Here is a 27,814-nt window from a genome sequence, read left to right as displayed (position 1 = left end):
TGAGGAAGAGGTTTTTTGTTCGAGTTGGAGTGGAAGCAGACGCAGGAAGAAGTTCCTCTATGGAAAATTGGAAACGTCGAAGTAGGTTGTGGCTTATAAATAGGAATATAAGGCGGTAGCGGACCGACTTGACAGGACCCCCCCCCTCTTTGCTCTATCTAACTTGGCGTGCGCTAAAAACTCTAGTTTAGCCTACTAGTTTTCAGAGTATGACATTTTGGATGAACATTATTTAGTTTAGAATGTTGAATTTGATGGGGTAGCATATTTCATTTGCTCGCATGGGGTTCTGAATGAATATAGGGAACCTCATCAGAGAACTCTTCTTTCAGCAAGTTAGCTGATTTGCATCAGCTAGTGCTACTGTAATTTGTTCTTCATGCTCATGCGCCTATGGCCGCATCCATGGAGAGTTGAGATTTTCGACATCGCAATCGCGAGTAGCCTTCTATGTTTGCAAATGCCTATGATGACTGACTTCTGTGTCCGTGTGCTAAGTGTCAAATTCACAAAGGCTGGTGGGGCTTACCCACCACATTTGCAGCCCTTCCTCCGTGTTTGCAAAGATCTGTAGACTGATATGCTTAATTAAATACCAATCAAGAATCAGTTCAATCCCATTTAGTGTTCTTTCAATTTTGGGAACTAAGGAGCTCTAAATTGGGAGATTTCAAGTTTTGGGTATTTGTGTTTATCATTGTTATGTGCTGGAGTGCTTGGGGAAGTGCGGGAAATATCATTTTGAGGTAATTCTCACCCCGAATGGTAAGCCATATTTCTTTAATGGTGAATTATAGATGAGGGGTGTCGAGATCCTAGCGGTATTAATTGCATATTCTCATTTAGATTATTTTGGGCATCAAATTAAATCCCATTCTGGACACATGCTCGTATAAGTCAATTAGGGTCCTTTGACACAATCAGTTTTAGAATTTTTAGTGAGGGATTCAATTTTTTGTCCATCTCAAATTATTGTGAATTTGGTGTTTAAAAAAATGTACCAGCAATGTGATTGATAGCGGTGATCACAGTTGTTTTAAAAGTATATAGCTCTTGTATTGTGGATTGGAGTGCGTTTGATCAGCTTTGAGGTAGGCTTATGTCTAAGTTCTTAATAGGGATTTTAGATAAGTCTTAACATGAATTCCACATGATTTAGGACTATATTTATTGAGTATAACTTCTCTATCTACTATTCTATCTTTTTGTGAAACCCATAGGAGATTTAGGCCTATTTTCAATATTGGGATCCTTAGTTTAGGCTTGTAACCTTACTTGTATTATGCCTTAGAATGCTTGTCCTTGTTAGAATTGATACTTGTGGCCTTGATCTAGGGTTGAGCCTTAGATGTCTTAGAGTTTGTTTTATCGTCCTCCTTATAAGGCTTGTATATCATGGGTAAGTGTTTGAGACCTAGGTGACTCATTATACTCGTAGGTTGGCATTAGATATGCTCAACCACAGACCGGAGTGATGTGATTGATGTACGACATTGTACTTTGTGTTATTTCTCCCCTTTATTGATTTGAAAGTTCTTTTTGATCCATTCACTTGTCGCTTAGAGGTAAGCCTAGTATAATTTTTTGAGTTGTTTTGATACTATAAGGCTTGAGGATGTTTAAAGAGTAGTTGAATTTCACGTTAGTACTACACTTTGGTAGCGTGGTAGGGTTGATTTTATATTTTTTATTATAAGTGCCTCGTTTGAATGTTTGTGATGACATGCATTGAATTTGTTGTTCATTATTTTTTGTTGTTGGTGCATATTTATCATACATGGACAAATACACTTTTCACTCGAATACTATTTTAAACGAAATTGACGAGAGTTGTACCGACCTAATCACTTGTTAAACTATTTTTTTGATATTTATGAGGCCTTTCAGACGTACTCCTTTCCTACTTGCAACTTGAGATGCATATAGGATGTGGTCAACTTTTACTTGACTAGCTGACCCATCAACGCCTTTTCATACATGGTTTTTGCTACTCATTCCTATAGTACCACGATGGAGATGACTTGTTGTAAGACTTGGATTCAGGCTCAAGCAATGTATATAGACTTTTCGTATCTCGTATGAGTCCCTCTAGCCATGTCTTTCATTTTACATGATGATTGAGCTATGTGGGTCCTACCTCGATGACTGGAAAGGTAAGTGTATACACTTAGTTACTAATGGTTCCACTGTATATCATGCATTCATATGTGTCACATATCACCAGTATAATTGATTGTTGTTTGCATCCTCAGATTTTGTGGGGGTCGATTGGGTTATGTTTGTTTTTTGTAAGGTCCCGATTTATGGAGTTCGGTTAGGTTATTGTTTGACTATATTTTTACTCATTTTTTGTTAATCTAATAGTTGATGTGTTTTTCTATATTTGTATATGTTAATGATTGTGAACTTAGGTTGTTGACTCTTGTATCATAGTTTGCTTGTGATTTGGTTGTTGGCTTGCGCTTCCAGCTACATTCTTGACTCGTTTCCTTATTCTTTATGTATGATTTCAGCTCTGTATTGCATGTCTAGCTTATTATATCTCATGTTTAGTTACCTGTGTTGTACTTTCCTTATTACCTTTTAACTATACTTGTTTTTATCTTGGAGATCAGTCGGCCAATGCTTACAGAGTAGAGCTTGTTGGTACTCATACTACCCTTTTGTATATCATGGTACGGGTTCTCGCAATTTACTTGAAGTAGTGCCAAGTAACTTTGGGATTCGGAGACTTGGGTTAACTCTTGGCATATGAAGTTACCGATTTACATTTCTCTTGGCTAGGAAAGTCTTGATGTTGTATTCATACAGAAAATCTACTTGTATTGTATGTGTAAGAGATTTATACTTTTATTTTGATTATATGCTCGATTTCTGACTGATAACAGGTCTTAGGGATGATTCTCGTAATATTTCAGTTGATCTCTATTTCTTCTCTTTCTTTTTAGATTTTGATTCTTATTGGTTATCCTCCGTATGGTAGCCGTTGCTTATCGCTTAGGGCGAAGTGTTAGACTTACATATTGGTGAGGTGTAATTGGTCTTATCATGACATGAGAAATCACATTGTGATAGTTTATTGAATAAGAAAAATTTAGATGTTTAAAACGGTTGTTGAAAATATGACTGAGATTTTTTTTTCTATCATTCAAATTTTCCTAACTTTTATTCTTCTTAACCATGAATATAAATTACAAGAAGCACAAACACTTATTAAGAATTTTTTTGTGAAATGTCTTACTATAAAAATAACATTAAATTGCACACTAGATTAATGTATGACACATATATTCATGGAAACAACTTAAAAAATGGATGTTCTTCAAAGTTCCAACGCTAAAGTAGATAATCTTAGTTATTACGTGAAAGGGTATTCTTAAAAGTTCTAAGGCTAAAGAAGATAGTCTTAGTTATTACATGAGAGGGTATTTAGATCTAGATTCTTCTAACCAATCTGAATGAAGAAATCTTTAAGATTGAAAAATCTTAAGAATGAAGAAGACAACTTTCATCTTTTAGCGTGGTGGATGATTCATGGTTGTGCTTTTCCAAGACTTACTAAGATTGTTCATGACGTGCTAGCTAAGCGGATGAAGAAATTTGTGGATCGCAAGAGGCATCCCAAAGACTGTAAAGTTGGGACATGGTCATGGTAATGTTTACCCCAAGACAGCTCAAGACGCAACGAGACATGCACCACAATCTATTTCACAAATATGATGGTCCATTTAAGATCCTTTCCAAGGTGGGTAAGATCTCATGTACAATCTTGACATGCCTCCATATCTAAAGATTCTTCATACCACAAAAACAAATATGACCCATACAGAGGCTAATCGAGTTGTGCACTTATTACTATCACCACCTCGCATAGTCGAGAGATAAAAATATCATTGACTGACTGTGAGTGTAGGCGAAAACAAGGGCAAAAAGTTACTGCCATATTCCTATCACCAAAAAAAGCCACATAGGAGCAGTATGAAGACTTTTTGCTACTTAAAGAAAAGATTTGAGAATTTAATGCATTATCAATGTGTCACGATCATCTCCACATTATATAGGGGATAGTGTGATGACCTGTCATATCACCCTGCCACATAGACTTCATGTGACATAAAATTACCTATTTGGAAGCTTACGCGATAAGCATTTATTATTTATTGGAAGATTTTTTAGAGTAATGGAGAGTTTCTTGAAAAAACTTTAGAATATCTAGGAAGAATTCTTGAAAGACCTTGGAATATTCTAGGCATGTATTAAATTTTATAACAAGGGCTTGTTTATAAGTACTAGTGGCTTATGTAATGATTATTATTTACACAATAGATTTTAATTTAGTTCTTCATCCGTTTAAAAAAGAATGATCCTATTTTATTTTTAGTCTATTTCGAAAAGAATTTACCTTTTTTTGTAACATTTAATTTCACCTTTCCACATTATTTTAGGTCACAAGATCAAAAGTACAATTTTGTAAATTTGATATAACTTTAATTTAGAACCATGAAATCCAATTTTTTTTTATTTTGTTAAATTTCATATTAATTTAAACTAGATTATTCTTTGTAAAACAGAGTAATATAAATAAAGAACATCATACTTAGAAAATCAACTGACAAAGGCAAACAATCTTCCGAGCAATATAATAGTTTTGTTTCTTCATTTCCTTAGTTATCTAATATTAAAAAGCCTTGCAAAATTGTGTAAAGATGGTGAAATATCGCCTGGTGTGCTTAGTAAAAGTGTTAAGTAAAATTCACACTATACTGATTGAAAAAAAAAAAGGTGGGTCCCATGTGCAAGGTCACGACTTACCACATGTGTGTGTGGGAGGAGAGGAGTTAGGAACATGTGGCGTCTCTATCACTAGTATAAATTCAGTGTGTACCCACTTCCATGCTCTCTACTCCTTCCATAAAAAAAATTCCACATCTTTCCACATTTTAATTAATACAGAGAAGGTACATTAGGTCAAAAATGGCGGACGGAAGAGGTGGTGATTGCAATAGTGATACAGCAGTTAGGCCGATTCGGAAAGTGCTTCTCATTTCCGCTGGAGCTAGTCACTCCGTTGCTCTTCTCTGTAAGTTCATCCTTCCATTTCTTTCTTTCTTAACTCTCGTATCAAATTAGTTTATCTTCCAGGTGGTTAGCTTTTTTCACCCTTCCTTTTAATATGATTTTCAATAAGAGTTCAAAATATGTAGAGATAAACCTACATAGTAGTAGAAGGGATTCGAATATACATAAAAAAAAATTATCTATGGCTCCGCTCCTGCTTCCTTCGTCTCTTCTGCAAGTAATGTTGATGAACAGTACAGAGATGATGAAGAGAGGGATTGAGTATTGGGTAAGGTGTTTAGAATTTGCATGGACAATAATGGTCCACGTTATTAAATATACTATGGGTAAAATCGTAATCTCTGCTTTCACATTTATCACATCTTTTATTTGGGCTTTTGTTCCCACCACAACAGATCAACGCCCTTCATCCTAATTTAATTCTAATTTCTAAATCAAAACCCTTGTGCGAATTTTTATAATTTAAATGAGCGATATATTTCCAAAATACTTTAAATAAAAGTGATATTTGCTTATATCTTCATAAAAATAAAAACATCTAAATAATTAATTCCCTAATAATTATAGGGTGGACTGACAAAAGGAGAACTCTGAAATGCTTTCTTTAAAAATTTTTGTATTTGTTGAAGATTTTTTTACTCCATGAACTATATACAGCAATATAAATGGAATGGATAAAAAAAGGGGGCAGTTCGGTGCACCAAAAGTAAGGTCTTGTGTGTGTGATGATTGGAATGGCGTCATGGGAAATTTCACAAAGAATGAGTGCAGTAGAAATTTTAAAATTATGCTACCTAATATATATGAAAATTTTTGAAAAAAATTAGGTAATATACATGAATTTTTTTGAGCATTTTTTCTTTTGGATGAATGAGTGCAAAAAAGAAAGGCTTAATGCTGCGAACTAGATTTGAACTCAAATATGCGCTTTACATAAAGTAAAGGCTCTAAGCTCCGCTCCTTCGACTGATTGTTCGCATCGGATCTCCGGCTAAACGCTTGTCTCTTTCAAGACACTTTAAATCACTAGGCTATAACACCTTATTGTGTAAAAGATATCCAAAATATGATATTTGAACTCAAATATGCGTTTTACATAAAGTAAAGACTCTAAGCTCCGCTCCTTCGTCTGATTGTTCGGATCGGATCTCAGGCTAAACGCTTGTCTCTTTCAAGACACCTTAAATCAGTAGGCTATAACACCTTATTGTGTAAAAGATATCCAAAATATGATATTTAACCACTTTGTATATTATTGTACTTGTATATACGGTATGGTTTTCCGACGAAGGGTGTCCAAGACTATGTAGATACGCCCCTGGATGATTGTAGTCTACCTTAATGTAAGTATTAGTGATTGATTTCACGACTCGACCTCGTTAACTATAGATCACGGAGAGACAATTTTATCGTTGTTCCAAGGCTTCCATTACTTGAATGAAATGGACTGAATATCTCATTTTTGAAAAAAAAATGAAAAGAAGGCAAATCTATAGAGGGAATCCCTATATACAAAATCCTATTTTTGGGAATTCTCTTTTTGTTTTTCCAGTCATCTCTATATACAATATACAAAATCTTATAGCATATGCATTTTATGGGTCCACTATGTAATAAGACATTACAAAATAATGGTACTAGGATGTGTCATTTATCACAAAAAGAAGTATTTTATATAGAGCTGTTGCAACGTGCAACCACTCTAATAACGGTTGGGATTGTAAGCTTTTAATGTGGAAAGTCTACTTGAAGGCAAAGATACCATTTTGGTGGTTTATAGGTACAACAAATATGCGTATTATGTCCTCAAGTCATTCATTTATAGCTCAATAAGTAGCTTGAATGTTTTTAGATAGTATTTACCAGTTACGTGGACTCCCTCGTTGCCACAGATAGAAATATCATATTCTTGAGCTTATTTTGGAAAGAATCTTCCAAAGGACTAATGATTCAGTTACACCACAACACTATTTATCACTCTAGATAGACAATCAGAAAGGGCGAGTTGGTTCTAGGAATACTAATTGTGATGTGTGATTTTTAATGAGCCAACTATATGAGTTTCTCATAAGACAAGTGGTGCAATAGATGTCCCTTTTGCTAAAGAGGAATATTCCATGCCCTTAAGACTTTTCTTCCCTCTCCTGTATGTCCAACTATGCAACACTTCCTTCACTATAAGCTCACGTAATACGCTATTCCCTCCTTTCGACAAGTATCTCTTTGGCCACCCTCTGATTGTTTTTCTACTTTCTCAATTATCGGATTGCGCACTATCAGGCCTTTCCCGAAGCATGCAATGGTAGACCATATACAGTCTGTAAAATTACCCACCTTACAAATCAATCTCTTTAGTATTATCTCCTTCTCCTGCAAGAGTGATCTCACATTTTTTGAGATTGATTTTGAGTTCTGATACAACCGAAAATTAAATAAAATTTTGTCTGAAGTAATCTAGTCTGAAACCTCTGCATCACGGAAAATCAAAGTATCGTTTAGTAAATAAGATATGTGGAACCGTCACATTACTATCCCCTCTCTAAACGAAGAACTGAAAATCCGTTCAATAAACCCCCAATGACGGTCGGATCCATCATTTTACTGTATCAGATAAAGGATGATGGATCTCCCTATTTTAACCCCTCAAATTCCCAAAAAAACACATGACGCCCATTCACCAAAGTTAAGAATCTGGTGATAGAAATGCAAATTTTGATTCATCTCTCTACTTGTCCCCAAAACTCACCTTTAAGATATGAAGTCAAAAAAATTTCAATACATATAATAATAAGCTTTCTCAGAATCCAGCTTGCATAAGATTCATGGATCTCCTTCTTTCTTGAGTCAACCACCACTAGCCACTTAAGTTGCATTTTCTACCACAAACTAGTCAGCCCCTTATTGAATCCATCAGAGTATTGGATAAAAGAATTGTCAAAAAGGGAATGCTGGAAGTACTCAAATGCGAGAACAGTGGTCTACTTTTGCTGCCAGGAGAAGCAACCCAAATTTTCCTCTAGCCTGAGTTCCCAAATGTCTAGCCTTATTTTGCCCTAAATGAGAATGGTTAAGACAACGTCCTTAAAGAAGGGGTGCGATTGGCCAAATGTCTAACGTTTGTGTGCATTGGCCTTTTTGTGAAAAAAAAAGTGTTTTTGTCCCCTTGTTTAAGCCAAAGACACCTGGATTTTTGTCTCCAAGAAATTTCTTCTAATTCCATGGATAAATCAGCCTTGTACAACAATTCTCTCTCACTGTATTCCCCAGTTTATGCAATTTTACTTGTTGAATTGATTTTAAGGCCTTGGCTTTTCTCTTTTCCAGATTACCATAACAGTTTCTGTTCCATTCTCTTAATTCCTCAAGACATTTTCAGCTTATTTGCGGAAAAAAAACCCTTTCTGGCCCCGAATCTGGAATGAATTTCACCACCCATGTACCACTTCCATGAAACCCTTTTCTTCCTATCACACGTTTTCAAATTTAAAATAAGACCTGTCATGTTTCCATTGTCCAGCTGAAGAACAATAGGTGTAAGGTCTAAGAAAGGCTTTGGCGAGACAGTGATGCAGATTGTGGTTGAGGAGCATCCAGAACAGCAGATAGAAGCTCATGGGAGGTGTAACTTAGGCTTGCAATGTGATACATAATCGTTTAGTCAGTTAAAAGATCATTAGTTGGATAGACAGTTTAGTCCTCCATACCTTCTTAGCTCAAGGCATGTTATCTACACATTAGACCCCATAATTACTAGAAGGGTCCCTATCCAGTCCTTTTACCTTTTTCTGCAGAATAGTTCTTTACCTTCTTTATCTCTTAAGGAGGAGCATGACAAATCATCTAGCGTTGAGAATACTATATATTGTAATGTTCTTCTTTTAATGACTTTCATCTATGAAATATACCCTAACTGTAATTAGCTAATATTAGTCCAACTTCTTATATTTCCCTGCCATTTTAGTAACTGTTCCATTGAATTTTCTGCTCTTTTCTGTTCTGCATCAGACAGCTTGTCTGATGGAGCTGATTTGTCATCCCAGTCAGCTGAGAGCAGACACCTAACCATCCGCGAAGCAGTAGTGGTGTTTTACTCCATGGAACAAGTGTAAGGGCATCCCTGAAGTGGAGGATCATTGATTCAAGTTCCTCTATGAACTCAAAAAATTCTTTCATGCTGACTGTAATCTTCTGGTTGTGCTTGCGTTCACAAGGAAGCCTTGTGACATCGAAGTCAACTCACACGATCAACATATCATCTAATAAACCTCTTATTGCTGATAGTTCAAGCCATACATTGCTCGTCTGCTTAAAGGAGCATAAACACCACAAAGTTCCCATTTTAAATCATTGTTAAGGCAGGAGCTGGAAATGGAAACAGAGGCAATTCCTTTCAGAAGTTCCTAGCCTGACAAACAACTCTTGTGACACGTCCTTGAGTTCCATCAGCCGCCGAAACTGCATAATCCACCCACTTCCGAATCAAAGACCTAAGGACTCTTCTTTTGTTTCTCCATTTAGACCCCTAACATTCCATGATATGAGCTTACCTCGTTTATAAGTAAAAGTCGGTATGTTCATTGCCTTTACTACTGGCATGGTCAAAATTCGTGAGAATCTCTAAATTTGTTATCTTCATATTCAATTTGTTTTCCAAACCTGATACAGATTGAACAGCTGGTTGTTTTCTGATTGCAACTTTCCCTTGCTCCATTTTCATCAGATATGCAATGGTATCTGCCTCTGTTCTGGCAAACTTGATGCATAAATTTCCCACCTTCCCACATATAGATGCTATGACTCGGTGTTTGACTGCAGTTGCTAGCTTCAGGTAGTTCTTCTGGAGTACTGATTAACCCAAGCATAATTAATAAACTTAGACCGACTCGAACTGGATCCCAAACATGTCTCTTTTAATTTCAGCTGGTTTCAAAATGTTATCATATAACAATTCCAATCAATTAATTATGGTTTGTTGCATGATACCTTATTTTTAATTTAAACTTGGAGTAGACTGTATTATTTTTCTGTCATTGTTTCATGCTACCATGCTTCAATTCTCTTTTCTTTCGAGCCAAGGGTTTATCGGAAACATGTTCTCTACCCCACAAAAGGTAGGGATAAGCTCTGCAATCTGCATACATCCTACCCACTTGTGAGATCACACTAGTATGCTGTTGTTCTAGCAGGCAGTACTGCATAATAGAAGAGTTTGATTTAGTACTTAAGCTACCAACTCAAATTATCAAGCTTTTCTGTGTGATGGGTAGTAGATGTAATCAATGTAATTGCAGCTGGAAATGTTGTTTGCTCATGGGGAAGAGGAGAGGATGGTCAGCTTGGCCTTGGGGATGCTGAAGATCGATTTTCTCCAACTCAGGTGAGTGCATTGGATGGGCAGGAAATAGTATCTCTCACTTGCGGAGCTGATCATACAACTGCTTACTCGGAGGCCTTAAAGCAAGTCTATAGCTGGGGATGGTAGGCTTTCTTTCCATCAAATATTTCTATTTAATGCATTATTATGATGGAATTTAGAATCTGTGTGAAAGTTGATAACTGGTAAATTCTTGGTATTAGCTATTAAAAATATGTTGCCTCAGGTATTTGGCTGTTAGAATATACATGACAATTCTTAATACTTTTGTTGTTTAGATATTACTCCCTTTGTTTGACCATGCTATGATTTCTATGCCATTTCATAAACTATTCACGACCAGGTACAAAACCAACCATTCTTTACTGTGCGTTCCTGTTTCCAATAGTGGAGACCTTGATCTCTATGCCATTTCAGATTTATTTTAGTGGTGACCATGATAGATGAAAAGAAGTAGAAGCCAAACGGTAATCTAGAAATCTTGATGGATTCAAGAATGATGATGGAAAGTTCATGCTGAAGTTCTTAATTAACATTTCTTAAAGGTGCAGAACCCCGTTACAAAATTCAGTTTGCCATTCATTATCCAATATATGTAGATTCGTGATGAGTGTTTTACCTATGAATAGTGTGTCTTATCACTGAACTTGCTTTTAGTTTTCCCAGACAACAATTTTGGCAACTCTTCATGGTTTTCACTGTGAAAGCAGAAATGCGAGTGCTCTGATTTGTCCAATAATAGGTGTCTGTATCGTACCAAAAAAAATCTGTTTGATGGAAGTATGAAGAACATTAACCTTCTATGTCGAATGCATGTACATTTTTTTTTGTTTTCATGCATTTGGACAAAATCAGCAGGTTTTTTTTTTATATGGTAGGGGTGATTTTGGGAGATTGGGTCATGGAAACTCCAGTGATTTGTTCACTCCTCAACCAATTAAAGCACTTCATGGTATACGCATTAAGCAGATTGCATGTGGAGATAGCCATTGTCTTGCTGTTACCATGGGAGGCGAAGTGCAGAGGTTGGTGGTGCTGCTCTTGAGCTCTAGTTTTGGTGGATCTAATAAACCTTATGCACATTTATTTTCTCTTTATTTTGATAAAGACTTTATGTTCGTTTTTGTTTTCTTGATAGTGTTGCTATTACATATATCCAATCGACATTAGGTGCTTCAGTGATTTTACCATCTGCATCAATCTTCTATCAATGCTTAACTCAGAGGTTTCTTGTCTCATTTTTTGTTTATATTCCTTAAAGTACATTGGTAGCTCATCAACCTTTGATGCCGTACCCGTCTCGGATTCTTCAAAAATACACTACTTTGGCGAATCCGACACGTACCCGTTGGCATTTTTGAAGAGTCCGAGCAAAATAGATTCTGCAAACTTGGGGCAATCTTTTATTCTACAAAATTGTGGCTCTGACAACCTTTTGCTACTTCAAGTTAAAAATTATTAATTGTCTGCAAGAATTTAGCCATTTCTAGAATGAAAATGAAGGTGCTTACTGTCTTCTTAAAAAGAGATTGGGATGGTTAGAACCACCATTTTAGAAAGTTGGAACAGAAGAAACTATGTGTAACATTCTAGCTAGCAGGCACAAATTTCCAACTTAAGATTTGAATCACAAAAACTAAAACATGACATTGAAGTTTCAGAGGAGTTTGAAGATCTCTTATTTGATGAACATAACAAGTAAAAACTACCAGTCAAAACGGCAGAGTTCTCGCAAAACTATCAAATAATAAAAAGAGTATTGAGTTCACAAATTGTATGTTTACTTGGAAAGCATACAATTCTTTCTTCCCCAATAAAAAGACATCTATTTCCTTTTGTCTCGACTTCCTGCTCAAACTAAAAGGAGGACAGAAATCACTTCCTTGCACATTTTCTGTCCCATCTTTCTCATGACTAGTTTCCGAACACTTATTATGTAATTTCTGAATATATGATATAGCAATCTAGTTTGGATAACTTTAGACATGCTTTCTTAATATAAGATTTTTCTAAAGCTGCTTCTTTTCATCTGGAAACTGGAATGCCAAGTATTAATACTGTGAGCATTCAATTTCAGTTGGGGGCGAAATCAAAATGGCCAACTAGGCCTTGGAACCACGGAGGACTCTCTTGTGCCTCGAAAAATTGAAGCTTTCAAGGTATTCCTTGCTAATTGTTTGTCAAGTTATGTAGTTAGTATTGTTATTCTTTCACAAACTTTTTGGTAGCATTTCTATTAACTTATAAAATATGGTATTAATTCTTTGCCAAGTGTATGGATTGACTTAGCTTGTATGTTTGGTATCCTAGTAAATTAATAGCTTTATACATATGGTGGTAATAAACTTCAAATTGCCCACGTAATGAGAGTATTTTTGTGAGCTTACTTGATTTGAGTTGTCATTTCTTTGTTGCTTTTCATTTTGCAAAGATCACCATGTAACTCCAGCCGAAACCTGATATAGATGATATGCCTCTTCTTTATTAGTGATCCAAGGGTGGACATAGTTGATTTTTGTAATTGAAATTTTGGTTTTTCTTGAATGGCAAAACATGAATCGTTCTGGATGAATGGCTTGATAAGAAATTGATTTTCTTTGGTTGGTGCATCACATTTGATTTGGTACCAGAATATATGAAATTTACTTGACTCACAACACACTTTTGCAGGGAATACCCGTAAAGATGGTTGCTGCCGGTGCTGAACATACAGCTGCTGTTACAGAAGATGGTGAACTCTATGGTTGGGGTTGGGGTCGATATGGTAATCTGGGCTTAGGTGACCGAAATGATCGCTTGGTTCCAGAAAAAGTTTCAGCCGATGTGGTAGGCATCTTCTATGGAATGTTTATGTTGATTACTATAAGGTTATTTATTAATTACAGTGACAACACTGTACTACTGAGCTTAAGACTTTGTTTTGTCGTAAGCAAGAATCTGTTTAACCTGTATCTGTTATTGCTCAAAAAGATGTATTGCTGGCAGCCAACACAGTTTAATTCTTCATTTCTTTCAATTTTATTGTCTTTCTTCTAGTCTGTCTAAAAATGAATGCCTCTTTCCTAATTTGGCAACTCCTTAATTCGAATGTCCCCACACGCCATGCTAAAGAGCATTTTCTTACATTATACTTGTCAGCTTAAGACCTAAGACCGCAAGATTCAATAGTTCTCTTAAAAGTTTTTAAACTTTGTGTCAAGTCAAACTACGACAAATAAATTGGAATAGACAGAGTATTTGCTTCCAAATCTGTTTTTGTATCAGAATTCTTGTTCTGCTCAATGCTCTTCTGGGTTTCTTAGAAATGTTGGAGAATTTTTTTATTGAATTGTTTATCTACACTATTACACTGAGACTGTATTTGTAGTTACTACATTGGACTCCTTTTGCAACTAGGATTCCTATTTCTATTCTAAGTAGGATTGCATATACTTATTTCTAACACTCCCTCACAAGCTGTGGTGCATACAAATCATATGTACCTAGCTTGTTACAGATGTAATTAATATGATGACTAGTGAAGGACTCGGTGAAGATATCTGCAAGCTGATCATTTGACTTCACGAATTTCGTAACAATATCTCCTGAGAGTATCATTTCTTCTGTGACAAAGTGACGCTCAATCTCAATGTGTTTATTCCTTTTATGAAACGGATTTGATGAGATTTGAAGGGCAGCTTGATTATCACACGCAAGTTCCATCTAACCAATTTCACCAAATTTTAGCTTTCTCAACAGCTGTTTGATCCAAACAAGCTCACAAGTTGCTGCAGCCAATGTTACATGCTTTGATATCTGCACTAGATCGAGCAACGAGACATTGTTTCTTACCCTTCCACGACACCAAATTACCTCCTACTAGAACACACTATCATATATCTGCATTTCGAATGTCTATTAGAGGATGATCCTTCTTCTTCCTAGTCAACATCTCTAATCTAGTGATATGCTCATGACCTTGATCCTCTAAGAGTAGTCCTTTACTAGGAGCTGACTTTATATATCGCTTATAGAGCTGAAATATTGAATTTTGCTTATAGATCTTTTTATGTTTAATTTCATAGTGAACTATTTTGTCTTCTTTGATTCTTGAGATAGGTATTCAGTAACACTCTGTACAGACTGTTGGATATAACCTTCTGCAGTCTGGTGGCACTCCTTTTTAGCCCCGTCTACTCATCTGATATCTCGATTTACAGGGAGAAAAGATGTTCATTGTTGCATGTGGTTGGCGTCATACTATCTGTGTATCCTCTTCTGGTGCTTTATATACGTATGGTTGGAGCAAATATGGTCAACTAGGACATGGTGATTTTGAGGATCACCTCTCTCCTCATAAGGTTCAAGCTTTGCATGGAAGTTTTACTTCTCAGGTACTTTTTCTTTTATGTGAAAACTTTCTGCTCAACATTTTATGAGGTATAGATGGAAAGTTAATGGGAACTGTTTCACTCTATTGTCCGCTTTTCTGGGGATTGCTGATGTTCATCTTTACAAGTTATTATTTAATGCTTTATAGCTGCATAATCCAAACTATATATCTGACTGAACATCATTACAAAGTATTTGTATTCTGCATTGACTTTTACTGAAATTTGACATCTCCTTGGTTAAAAGCACCTGGCTATAACTTCTGTTAGCTTATCTGCATGGTATTCACCATTTTTTAACTGTGTTTTTAAAAAAATACTACTTGGTAATCTCGGAAGCATTACATTATGAAACTGTAGTTCCCTAATTTAGCTATTGAGGAAATAAGAAAATATTATTGCTGCCTATGCCCAGTAATAGATTTTAGGTACCCGAAATTTTCAAGAGATGAAAGTCAGATGAAAGTGTATATGTTAATTTTCAAGCAAAAAATTTGATAGCCCAATGAAATCATGAGCTGCATTCCAAGAAGAGACACTTTGTTGACTACATATACTTGAGGACTTGACCAATGCAAGATGTGAACAGAAAAATGTATCCATAATTTGCTTACATAGTAGGATTTTATTTGGTCTATTTTGTGCATGCTTGAGATGTGGGCGCCAAAATCCGAAAACAATTGACTTTTTCATAGCTTACGTGCCTAACATGTCCCAATTCACACACTGGAATAACTGTTAAAGGAAAATTATTTCCCATGGATATATCTTGTTGCACTCTCAATGTATTCATAGTATACTCCCCCTTGTCAGGTAGTACTTGATCTACTATGAGTTGTGTAAAAATCATGAGTTAAAAATTTGAAAGACTGTTAAATTTATCAGGTAAGAAGTGCTTAAAATATGACTTTGAAAATACCAATCCGATCATCATTACTGATCTTTAAGAACGAGCCGGTTGACAAAGTAACTTTATGTGTGGAGATGTCCATTGGTTCTGCATGAAGATGTAAAACATGGATAATAGGAACTAGACGAGATATAGCTTGAACTGTGTTCTCCTTCATTTATTATCCTTATAAGGAATTAAATAACTCACTTTTCAAAGCGGAGAATTCTAGAACAACTTACCTTCTTTTTTGGGGGTTGTCAAGGTTCTTGCTTTATACTTGTAAGACACTTTTTGCAAAAAGTATCTATTTATTCATAGTGCAATACAATATGTATAAGAGAACAACTATGACCAAATAAACTAACCAATCCCTATAGTCTAATCCCATATTTACAAGAGCAGATTATAATCAAATCTGCCAACTTATTTGTCAAGCAAATTACAGTCAAATCTGCCACCTCATACTTGGAGCGATTATGACTTAATATGCCAAGTGCCAACTCCTTCGACACTCCCCCTCAAGTTGGCATGTGAATATCGGACATGCCTAACTTGCTTACAAAGGACTCAAAAGTAGTTCTGAAAAGACCTTTTATGAAAATATCTGCAACTTATTCGGTTGTTGGAACAAAAAGGAACGCACACACTTCCATTTTCAGTCTTATCTTTAATGAAGTGTCAGTCCACTTCAACATGCTTTGTTCTATCATGCTGGACTGGATTATGAGCAACGCTTATGGCAGCCTTATTGTCACAATATAACTTCATTGGAAAACTCACTGGTCTTCTTAGTTCTTTCAAAAATCTTTTGAGCCACAATGTTTCACAAATTCTGTGTGCCATGGATCCATACTCATCCTCAGCACTACTTCGAGTCACCACATTTTGCTTCTTACTTCTCCATGTCACTAAATTTCCCCAAACAAATGTACAGTATCCAAACGTAGACCTTCTATCAATGGATGAACCATCCCAGTACGTATGCAGACCTTCTATCAATAGATGAACCAGCCCAGTACGCATCTATATAAGCCTCAACACTCCTTTGCTCATTCTTTTTGAAGAACGGCCCTTTCCCAGGAGCACTCTTTAGATACCTCATGATTCGATACACAGCTTCTTGGTGTTCTTCTCGTGGAGAATGCATGAACTGACTGACTAGGCTCATAGCAAAGAAAATATCAGGTCTAGTACGTGACAAATCAACTTGCCTATCAATCTGATATTGGCCCCTATCGATCAATTTTCCTTCCTTTACAAACGTTAGATTTGGATCAATTGGAGTTTCAGTTGGTCTACAACCACTCACTGTAGTTTCTTTTTACAGATCAAGAACATACTTCCTTTCTGACACTACAATTTCTTTCTTCGATCATGCAACCTCCATGCTGAGAGAGTACTTCTTCAGGCCTAAGTTCTTTATTTCTAACTCTGAGGCAAGAGATTCTTTTAGATTTTTTATTTCAACCACATCATCCCCTGTGATGATGATATCATCAACATACATTATAAGAACTGTTGTTTTTCCTTCTATTGAATGTCAAGTAAACATTGTGTGATCTGCTTGTCCTTGCACATACCCTTGCTTCTTCAGAAATTGAGTAACACCTTTCGATCCAAGCCTTGAAGATTGTTTTAGACCTTAAAGAGATCTTCTAAGCCTGCATATCTTTGACTTGTACTTCCTTTCAAAACCTGGTGGGGGCACCATATAGACTTCTTTCTCTTAAGTGCCCATTCAAGAAAGCATTCTTCACATCCAGTTGCTGAAGAGACCTGTCAAGATTCATTACGATTGTCAACAGAACTCTAATAGAGTTTAGTTTAGCTACTGGAGAGCAAATGTCTTGAGTAGTCAATGCCATATGTATTTAATCAAAAGATGCAATCTGTAAAGTTAATTCTAGAAAAAGAAGGTTACCTAATCATGTGATCGGTGGATCATATTTTATGCACTGTGATTGGAAGGTCTGTTTCATGTTCATGGAAGATTTTGGAATCCAATAGGCAAGTCCTATGAAATTGAGGAATGTAGTGGGAAGTTTGGAATCTGCATGTTTAGAAGCATCCCTGCAGAAAATGTGGAGAGCTATCCCTCTATGCGTAGCTTGGACTATATTGAAAGAAGAAATATTTTGAAGGCAAAGGGGAGCTGCTACAGACTGTGAAATATACAACAACAAGAAGAAGATACCCAGTGAAATCCTTTAAGTAGGGTATGGGAAGGGTCACTAAGTGATGGTTATTCCCAAAAGACCCTAGACTTAAATGTTTAAGAACACATAGCAGTTAATTCAAGTAAAAGAAGACTTAACACATTGAAGAACACATAGCAGTAAATAACAAAAGTAGTGTAAAGTCTACAAGAAATAAACAATATCAACAACAAAATGGTGTGATAATTGAAATTGAAAATCATGTCCTCGGTAACATGAAGTTGCACCATGTGCTATCCATTCAACTCTCCCTAATACTTTTTTTGCATCTCTCTATTCCTCCGCACACCCTCTACAACCAGCCTCTCGCACCCGCTCATTGGGGTGTCGGCATACCTCCTCCCGATATGTCCAAACTATCGCAATCTCGCTTCCCTCATCTTGTCTGCCATATAGGCAACTTCCACCTACTCCCGGATAACCTCATTCTTTATCTTGTCACTCCTAGTATGCCCACACTTCCATCTAAACATCCTCATCTCTGTAACATGTATCTAGCCAACACTCCACCATACATCAAGGATGGCTAACCACTACTCTGTTGAACTAGTCTTTAAGTTGAGGTGGTACCTTCATATCACACAAGTGTCCAGAGGCAAGCCTCCATTTCATCCACAATGCTCCGATGTGTGAAATATAGTTGTCTACATTATCTGTACTGCTGGAAAGATAGAAATTTTGTTTTGTATTTCATAATCTGTTAGTCCAAAACTTAAGGATTTTAACATAATCAAATTCAGCTTTTTCATTGTAAATCTCATAGTTTCATCTTGATACTGTCTTCAAGAAAATCATATATAACAAAAAAATAATGTGTTAGAGGATTTTTTCTTTTTTTTTTTTTTGGGGGGGGGGGGGGGGGTAATTACACTGGTGAAGATGATGGGAGTCAACTGTGAATAATTATTGCCTCTTCCACACTTATAGTCCATTTTTAGTAGATGTGGATACTAAGAGAGCCTTGATAATGTAAGTCACTTTATATTTATTGGGTGATTGTTTATATCTGAATTTCTTGCAAATCTTTTGTTTAGATGGGTGTAATTGCACTGGTCAGATGATGTGAGTCAACTGTGCAATAGATAATTACTCCCTCTTCCCCAACATTTATTCCGTTTTACTTGATGTGGATATTAAGAACTTGATAATGTGAGTTGCTCTATTTTTATATTTACAAAGTGAACTTGTTCATATTCTCATCTTACATACTGTTCAAAAAGATATCTTTTATGTTCACATCATTCTAGTACTTACTAGAAGGAAATAGGGCATGTTCTACAACCAAGGGAAAAATAAGGGTATAGATAGGTTTTGCATTTTATTATTAGGCTTTTGGTTATTATTTCCACGGATCCAATTATTGAAGAGATGGGATGACAATCCCTATAGTATTTCTAAAAGCTTTTTCACATGTTTTATGTGCTCCTATATTTCTAAATATTGTAAGAGTTGTCATTTTCCAGATATCAGGTGGTTGGAGACATACCATGGCACTTACTTCAGATGGAAAACTCTATGGTTGGGGTTGGAACAAGGTTTGGTTCTTGTTTCTTTAGTCTAATGATTGAAAAAAAATCTTGTCCATTCCAACTATGTTCAACTTTAATGCACTACCTCTACCTGCCTGTATCTGCACTTAACTGTCTGTTTTCATTCATATCAGAAATGTAGTCATTATTTCTTACTAGTTGGTCAAAAGAATTCACTCAGGCTTTTCCTTGGTGCATTGTTGGACATATATTATAGTGTTTATACACACATCATCAACATGCAATATTGATGCTGTCTTGCAAATTTTTGGTACAAGTTTTTTATCAGAAGATACTTTTGTAATTTCCTTCATGCCATTTTGGTTCCTTGTGCTTATATGGAACTTTAAGTAACTGTAGCCGGTTAGCCTTTAATTTAAGATGAACTCGGCTCACAGCTATGATGTTTTTGTAGAGAAACTGTTCTCCACAATTGACTTGCTGCAGACAGTTGGATAATTGAATGGTAAATGTGCAACTAGAAAGGCATCCAAAGGTGTTGCAACCTATGTAGAAAAATGAATGAGAAAACTCAAAAGATGTATTTCCACCAGGATATCAGTGCTCTTACCTTTGCAGTTCTATATACTTCGCACATTAACATCGCTATTAATTTGGAATCTCATTATCCAATGTCAACACTGCTGTTATAATACTTTATACTGCATTCCAGTCATCTTAGATGTTTTATTTACTCTGTGGTTTTTCTGCCTTTGGCATGTACTCTTTGTTGCTTCCTTTCAACCAGCTTTATTTGACTATAGTGATAAAGCCTTTGTGTAAGTCACCATTTCACATTCAAATCTGTTTTGTCTTATCAAACCTTTATTTGCTAGAGGTGACAAGCATAGTTTTACTTGACCAACATAATTTTACTATTATCATGGCCTTTTTTCTTACCTGGTAATCAACTTGATTGAATTGAGAAGATCTGTTTATATGCTTCATAATTAATTTCACTTGGTCCTCAATTCAGTTTTTATTTATCATACATATCCTTTGCATAAGGCAGTATTCAATGGCTTGTTGCTTGATACTAACATTTTTAGTATCAGATAGAGCTTCATGTTGGTTTATCTATTGAGTTGGTGTCTCGTTTTGCATCATGAGCAGTTCGGACAAGTTGGTGTTGATGACAATTGTGATCATTGTTCACCTGTTCAAGTAAAATTTCCACATGATCAGGTACTGGTATGCTAGTTCTCAGCTGAAATGAGCATTAGTCTTTGCTTTCTGTGTTGTCATTAGCGTCTTACTGAGAGATCTTGTGGGAAATAAGCAATTGACATTTTACTGTTACTAAAATGGCAGAAAGTAATTCTGATTTCATGCGGTTGGAGGCACACACTTGCTGCTACAGAAAGGCAGAATGTCTTTTCCTGGGGAAGAGGTACAAATGGTCAGCTAGGTCATGGGGAGTCCGTTGATAGGTAATAACTGCAGACATATCCAGTATTGAAGTCGTTGATAGTGCATTGAGATGTGTTGTTGAATTATCTGTGCTTTGCTGCCTTTGTTCCTTTAAATCAGTTTTTCACTCACAAGGAAATGGCTTTTGCTTGTGTGGATGGCTTGAATCTGCAACTACTTTTATGTTTGTATCAGAACAACGGGAATAGGGTTAACATAGAGGCAGAAAGATATATTAACAAAACTAGAGGTGGAAAGATATATTGGTTTACATCTGTGGATTAGCTGTATGTGTTAGGTTGATGCTACAGTAGCTCTTTCTTAGGATGCTTTTCAGATAAAGGTTATTTCTAGGAGTGTTATCGATTTGTTGGAATGTTGTGATGATTGATTCCTGTTGCCTGTCAGTGGTGGATAATGCCCCTTCTTGAAATGGGGGATTAAAATCAATATTCCAAGTGCTACTGTCATCAGTGAAATTGTTTGACTTTATTTTTCTGCTTTCATGATCATCGATTCTTATTGTTTAGAAGAACTATATTGTTTGTTTACTGCAATGTTTGTGTCAGTGTAGGGACCATTAGGTGTAAAGCAAATCTCGAAAGACCATGAGTAAGAAAATAAACGAAAAATATATCAAAAGACACGAGTATTTAATGTGGTTCGGTCAATTAACTTACATAATGAACAAGGTAAAAATTCACTATAAATATGAGAGTACAAAATATAGAAAGAAATAATTTAAACCAATTTACATGGAAGTTCACAAAATTTTTCCCGATAACTAAAATTCTCAAAACCTCTAGAACTACATTGTGAATGTTAATTAAGTTAGAAGAAATAAATATCTATTTATAGAGTTCTAAACTTTTTCTTGCAAGGAAAGGACTAGTCAATCCTAAACCTTTTCTTAAAATGAAAATTTATTTATGGTAAGAAATTCAGGGCAAATAATACCCAACCAACGGTTGGATCTTTTTGTTTCTTTTGGCTCACAGTCAAGTTCAGGTGTACAACTATAGATGTTCAGTATCTCTGATATATAAATAGTGGACTTTCAAGTTAGTTGTCTCCAGCTCTTCAGAAATTATTATCTATAAGAAGCTGCCTGCTGTTCGGAATACTAGAGCTTTGCACGTGTATATCTTTTTTATCAATAATAAATCTGTATTAAAAAATTATTTTGTATGTTATTAAACATAAAAAAAATTATGTTATTATTCATTTTAAAATTTTACAGAAATGACCTAAAAGAATTAAGACAATTTTTTCCCTTGTAAGAGGGGAATTAATCGAATATGAAAGAGATTATTTTTGACAAGAAAACCTTTTCTAGTAAAAAACATAATTCTAATCATAATAGAAAGTGTGTTGGTGTAATTGTAAATATCAACAACTTATGAAGAAATAGATTAAAATACTTAATTATTAATTCTCCCTTATAACTCTTTACCATATATAACTCTTACCATATATTTTACTCTTACCAAATATTTTAGGACTCTTTAATTTTAAAATATATTTTCCTCTTGCTATATATTTAGGATCATTTACTTCGAAATATTATAAATAATAATTTTAAAAAGAGTGACAAGATGATTTTGTCAAAAGGAGATAGTCTGAATGAGGGCAAAAAGTAGAAACAACATTATTAAGGACCTTCACACTTCAAATATAGTACGGATTATACTCTGCATGACTTTTACTTCCGTCGTTTCAATTTGTTTGACTAGCTTTGACTTGGCATGGAGTTTACAAAAGTAAGATGTGTAAATTTACCAAAATATCGCTTAATTTTGTGATCTTAGACATCTCATATTGAAAGTTGGAATCAAAGAGTTGTCAAAAAGAGTAAGGGACATACATTTTGAAACGAACTAAAAAGTAAAGAAAAACAAATAAATTGATATAAAAGGAAGTAACATTTAAGGCATTCATTGGTCCTAAACTTCATTAAATCCTGTCACATATTGGCTTCCATTGCTATGTTTGGATTTTACTTGTAAAATATTTAACTTAGACAATGTAGTTTCTGGGTCAGGTGTATTCAAATGTATCATAGATTGTGATTTTTGAGAGCCACAAAGGTACAAAAAGTACAATTGTATTTTTGTTTGTAAAGGATCCAGACTGAGGACTAAGTTTTCTTTTGTGTTTCAGGGTCACATAAATAATTTTATGTCTTGTTAAACTATGACAAAAGTCTCACTTCTGTGATCAATGAGATAGGTGAACTCCTTATAAGGCTTGGTTAATCCTCGTCTCTTTGAGCTAGATTTTGGAGTATGAGTTAGACCTAAGACCTAATTTTACATGTCTAAATCGTAAGCCTAGTGTATTGCAAGTTCTTCAGTTCATTGACGACTATTTATTTTCCATGTATTTAGTATCAAAAAGAAAGCGAAGTTCTCTGTGAAAAGTTTGACGCCCTCATGTCATCTAAATAGTGTAATCTTACAAGCTAGGAATTAAATATTTTACTATTCTATATGTAAATGTAACACCATGGATGATGACATTTCTTCTCCATTTTCAACATTTTGCTTTAGTGAACTAACACATTTTCGTGCTACTTTCAAAATTGAGCTTGGTCATTTTTTTTTGAGATGTGAAGGTCTGTCCCAAGGATTATAGAAGTGTTAAGTGTTGATGGATCAAGTGGACAACAAATCAGATCTTCGACGGTTGACCCATCAGCAGGTCTTATATCTGCTCCGCCTTCCCTCTCTCTTTGTTCGTCTTTCACAGCATTTAATTATGCCATGTATTGGTATTTTCTTTTAACTCTTTTTCAGCTGAAAAATCTTGGGTTTCACCTACGGAGAGATATGCTGTTGTTCCAGATGAAAACGTAAGATCACCCATTTAAGCATTGAATTTGGCAGCAAACTTACTTTAACACTTTAAGTACATGAGTTGTACATTTATTTACCCCTAATCTTATTTGAAGCGAATTTAAACACACCTCGAAGGTTGACGTGACAAATTAAAATAAAAATAAAAGCGGAGAAAAAATAACTGGGCCTCCTTTTTTCTTTTTAACGAATAAGTTTTCTTCCCTTCTTCCTCACGCACCACCACTCCGCTGCCCTTAGCCACCATCAGCCCCACCCCTTCTTTCTCACCGCCCCCATCGCCCTTAGCCACTACCCCCTTCCTCTTGTTCTTCTTCGAACTTCCCACCCTCGTTCTCCTTCTTCGAAATCCCTCATCCCCACCCCCTTTCTCCTTCTTCCAACCCCCCACCCTCTTTCTCCTTCTTTGAACTTCACCCGCTCTCAGCCACCTCCTGCCTCACCCCTTTCTTCTTCTACGAACTCTACCACCTTCTTTGTCCTCTTTCGAAACATTGCCATAGCCACCCAAAAACCTTATAATAAGTAAATGAAATAAGGTTGGATGAACAGGAAAATAAATGGAAAAGCTAAACTATAACAGGGAACAACTAGTTAGAACATTGATTCCGGAAGCTAACGCCTATTATTCCCTTCAAGATTACTAATTATGGCTGTGTTAATTTGTTAATTTGGATGAACTTAAATTATTTTTTTTAATGAAAAATCTATAATTTCTTCATCTCAAATTAAATTTTCACTTATAATTTATTTGTTTTGGTAACGTGTCCTGAAATTTGAATGTTTTTGTGAGATTGATTTTGAGATTCATGGATCGATCTTTCAACCAAGGAGTTTGATTCTTTTTCTGAGAGTTTTTTTTTTTAATCTTGAATTAATCCTCATTTTTTTCTATTTATTGTCCTTCCAAAGTTATGAATAAATAAAAGAAAAAAAAAATTTTAAAAAATCAAAATTTAAATAAACTTTGACGTGGATCTGATGTGGCGCGTGTGGGATGTACTTGTCATTGTGAGACTTGTATTATAATAATTCACTTGAAATGAAACTAGGTGGGAAAAGAATTATATGTAAAGTTAAAGTGCGGACAAGTTCAGGGAGGATTTGATTTATTTTCTCAAATATCCAATTGTACAATAGGTGCATCAAAATTTATTTGGTGCGGTGCATGGTTAGATTGACATTTGGTTGATGCATATGTTTGTGGGTTGTATAATGATTTCTTGGTTAGGGAAATGCCGATATTGATTCTGGTATGGAGAAATATTTGAACTTTTGAGTTTGCAATCACATTTTCTTCCCAATGACTCGAAGGTCAACCATCAGATTTCCTTGTCTTCTGAAACATAATCCCGAATGTTATGTTTTATGTGCAGCTGCCAAGACAATCAGTTATTCCCGAAAGAGGAACTGGAAACGATGTAAATGTGCCGGAAAATGATGTGAAAAGGATCCGATTATGAGATTTCTAGCAGTGGATGGTGGACTGATATCTTCTATTAAAACAATAGTTGATATCTCTTATCTAAAGTTGCAAATCTTACATTTTATTTTTGGGTTTCATAACACTTATCACGAGCATGGCTTAGCTTTACGTTGTTGTCGTGTAAGGACTGGTTTTGTTTCACTTAAACTTCTAAAGTTAGAAGGAGAATTACTATTTAGACGTATCTCCGATCGTAACTGATGGTCAAGTGCTTACATGAAGTCGCAGTAAATGTAGTTCTAATCACCAAGGTGGGTAGTTTTTGAAGCTTAATAAATTTTGATATTAACAAGGAATGTGTGAAATGCACTAAAATTTGGGTTTTTATTTAATAAAAAGGTTCAAACATGTCATTGATCTTTGAGAAAAAGTCTTATGTTATTCTTTTGAGTTTGATTATATATGTCATCTCTCTTCGAGAAAAGTTCATCCATGTTATTATTCGTTAATTGAAATGGTATAAATGAGCTTTTTTTTAAAGATTGATGATATATTTGAATGTTCACTTTTTTTAAAAATGATCTAATTAGAAATGTGGTCGAACTATAATTTATCACTTGTGAATAATGGTTATGCAAAATGAAATCTTAATAGCATGGAGGAGTGTTTTTTCAAATAAAAATAAAAATAATATAGATAAGTCAAATTTTAAATGGTAATATGAATAAATTTTTTCTCAAAGTTTGATGGTGTATTTAAGCATTTTTTTCTTCTATTAATTGGAGAAGGTGAAGATTAATATTATCTTGAAAATTTGAGATGTAGCTATGTGATAATATTGTAGGTATGCAATGTAAAATTAGGTCTTGGTATTCACTCCAAAAGTTAGCTCAAAGGAAGGAGGATTGTTCAAGTCTTATGAGGAGTCAATCCATCTCACTAACTATCAATGTGAGATTTTTTTGCTTTTAATACATCATCTCACGCTCAGTGCTTAGATTCTAGTGCGTGGGCAACGTTAGACAATTTTTTATTCACCTCAAGTTCAGTGCTTATCACCTGGTGGATCGACATTTTTGAGTATTTTTTATTTATTTTGTTGGGCCCCAATATTGAGTGAGATTTGTCTTGCTCTAATATCATGTTAAAGTGAATTTTATAAATGACAATTATCAAAACTATTATTTTCAAGTTCTAGCAATAGAATATAATTTTCAAGTAACAATAAAAAAATTCAGGTTGTAACATTTTATTAAAAAAATAAGTAATTATAAAATATGGGGAAAATGCAAAAGTACCCCCCTCAAGCTATGCCCGTAATATCAGAGACACACTTATACTATACTTGTAACATCCCGTAGTCAAAATAGATCAAAAATCAATTTTATCAATAAAATCTATAGGTGCAACCAACGGTGGCATCGATGGTCCGTAGGACAGACGACGGTCCGTCCTGCACAACCGTCGATGGGATCAGAAACTCCCAAAAATTCAGCCGAAAAAAATTGGCTAAGTCTTGATCGACGGACGGACCGACGGTCCATAGGTATACGACAGTCCGTAATCTGTGACCATCGATTGAGATCCTCATTCACCCACTCTCTGACAAGATCTACGGATGACCAGCACGGTCCGTAGGTGGACCTACGATCCGTAGGTCTGACCATAGGGGGAAAAATTTGCAGACAGTTAAGAGGAAATGCAGTTAGGTCAACTTCAAATGGTCATAACTCTTAGCACAAAATGAGTTAGGTGTCCCATGACCTACCAACAGATAGATAATTTAATTATCTTTCCATAGACACCAACCTTGATAAAATCAGACCTCCGAGTAAAAATTTATGCCCATTTTAGTAAAGGTTTGTCAAATAGGACCAGTCGATGGATCCAACAACGAGGCGTCGGTCAGATGACGGACCGTTAGTCTTGGTTGTCGTTTGGTCTGACAACAACTTTCCAAGGGGTCTTTTTGACCTTTACCACTCACTTTAAATCCTAAGTTACGTCGTTTTGACCCTAAATCATTAGATTTTAGTCAGTTTAAGCCTAGAGACATAATTAAAACATATCAAGTCAAATCATTGAATCAAAACCTAGAATATTAGAAGCAAGAGAGAAGAAAAAAGCTCAAGAACCCTAGTTCAAAAACGTCACAAGCTCCAGCAGTTCCAGCCCCGAAACATAAGTATTTTTTCATGGATTTCATCACCTGGTATGTGGGATTTAACTAGTGGGTTCCTTTCACCCATTGTGTCCCTAGTTTTTAGTCAGATTCTTGATTCTCTTATTATGATTAAACCTAGGTTTTCTAGAACTTTGTCAGAACTTCATGAATTTATTAAATATATGTTCCAAATAATATTATCATGTTATTATTTATATTATCGCATGAATTTCAGAACCCTAGCTTGTATTTCTTTAGTTCTTGAATTGCACATGCTAGATCAGATATTTCAGACACTTCAGATATACATGCCTCAGTTATAAATGCATAATTAATTGTTGCATTCTGAGTTTGCATGTTCAGTTTTGAGCTATCCAGTATTTACAAAAACTCAAACATAATCAGTAAATTTACATAATTCATTGGGAGTAGCATAATACCGAGTTGGCCTAGGGTTTAGCGTACCCAATAGTCCAGACCTACTAGCCAAGTAGGTTGT

At 35.3% G+C, this 27,814-nt stretch overlaps 1 protein-coding gene across 3 annotated transcripts; it reads left to right on the top strand.

The window, feature by feature from the left end:
- The first annotated feature begins 4,840 nt into the window (after positions 1-4,840).
- LOC101246717 (ultraviolet-B receptor UVR8) lies at positions 4,841-25,581 on the top strand. 3 transcript variants are annotated; one of them, XM_069297979.1, is made up of 12 exons: positions 4,841-5,080; positions 10,371-10,557; positions 11,332-11,478; positions 12,531-12,612; positions 13,124-13,279; positions 14,653-14,826; positions 19,395-19,466; positions 20,574-20,645; positions 20,772-20,890; positions 23,485-23,570; positions 23,666-23,721; positions 25,102-25,581. In XM_069297979.1, exons 1-12 carry the CDS (start codon positions 4,975-4,977, stop codon positions 25,186-25,188), a joined length of 1,344 nt encoding a protein of 447 aa, XP_069154080.1. In that variant the 5' UTR covers positions 4,841-4,974; the 3' UTR covers positions 25,189-25,581. The 3 variants fall into 3 exon arrangements, with proteins under 3 accessions (XP_069154080.1, XP_069154081.1, XP_069154082.1); XM_069297980.1 differs by lacking the exon at positions 23,666-23,721 and having other exon boundaries at positions 4,870-5,080; XM_069297981.1 differs by lacking the exons at positions 23,485-23,570; positions 23,666-23,721 and having other exon boundaries at positions 4,870-5,080.
- The last annotated feature ends 2,233 nt before the right edge of the window (positions 25,582-27,814 follow it).

The sequence above is a fragment of the Solanum lycopersicum genome, chromosome 5, assembly GCF_036512215.1.
Source record: "Solanum lycopersicum chromosome 5, SLM_r2.1".
NCBI lineage: Eukaryota > Viridiplantae > Streptophyta > Magnoliopsida > Solanales > Solanaceae > Solanum > Solanum lycopersicum.
This window is presented reverse-complemented; position numbering and strand designations above follow the sequence as displayed.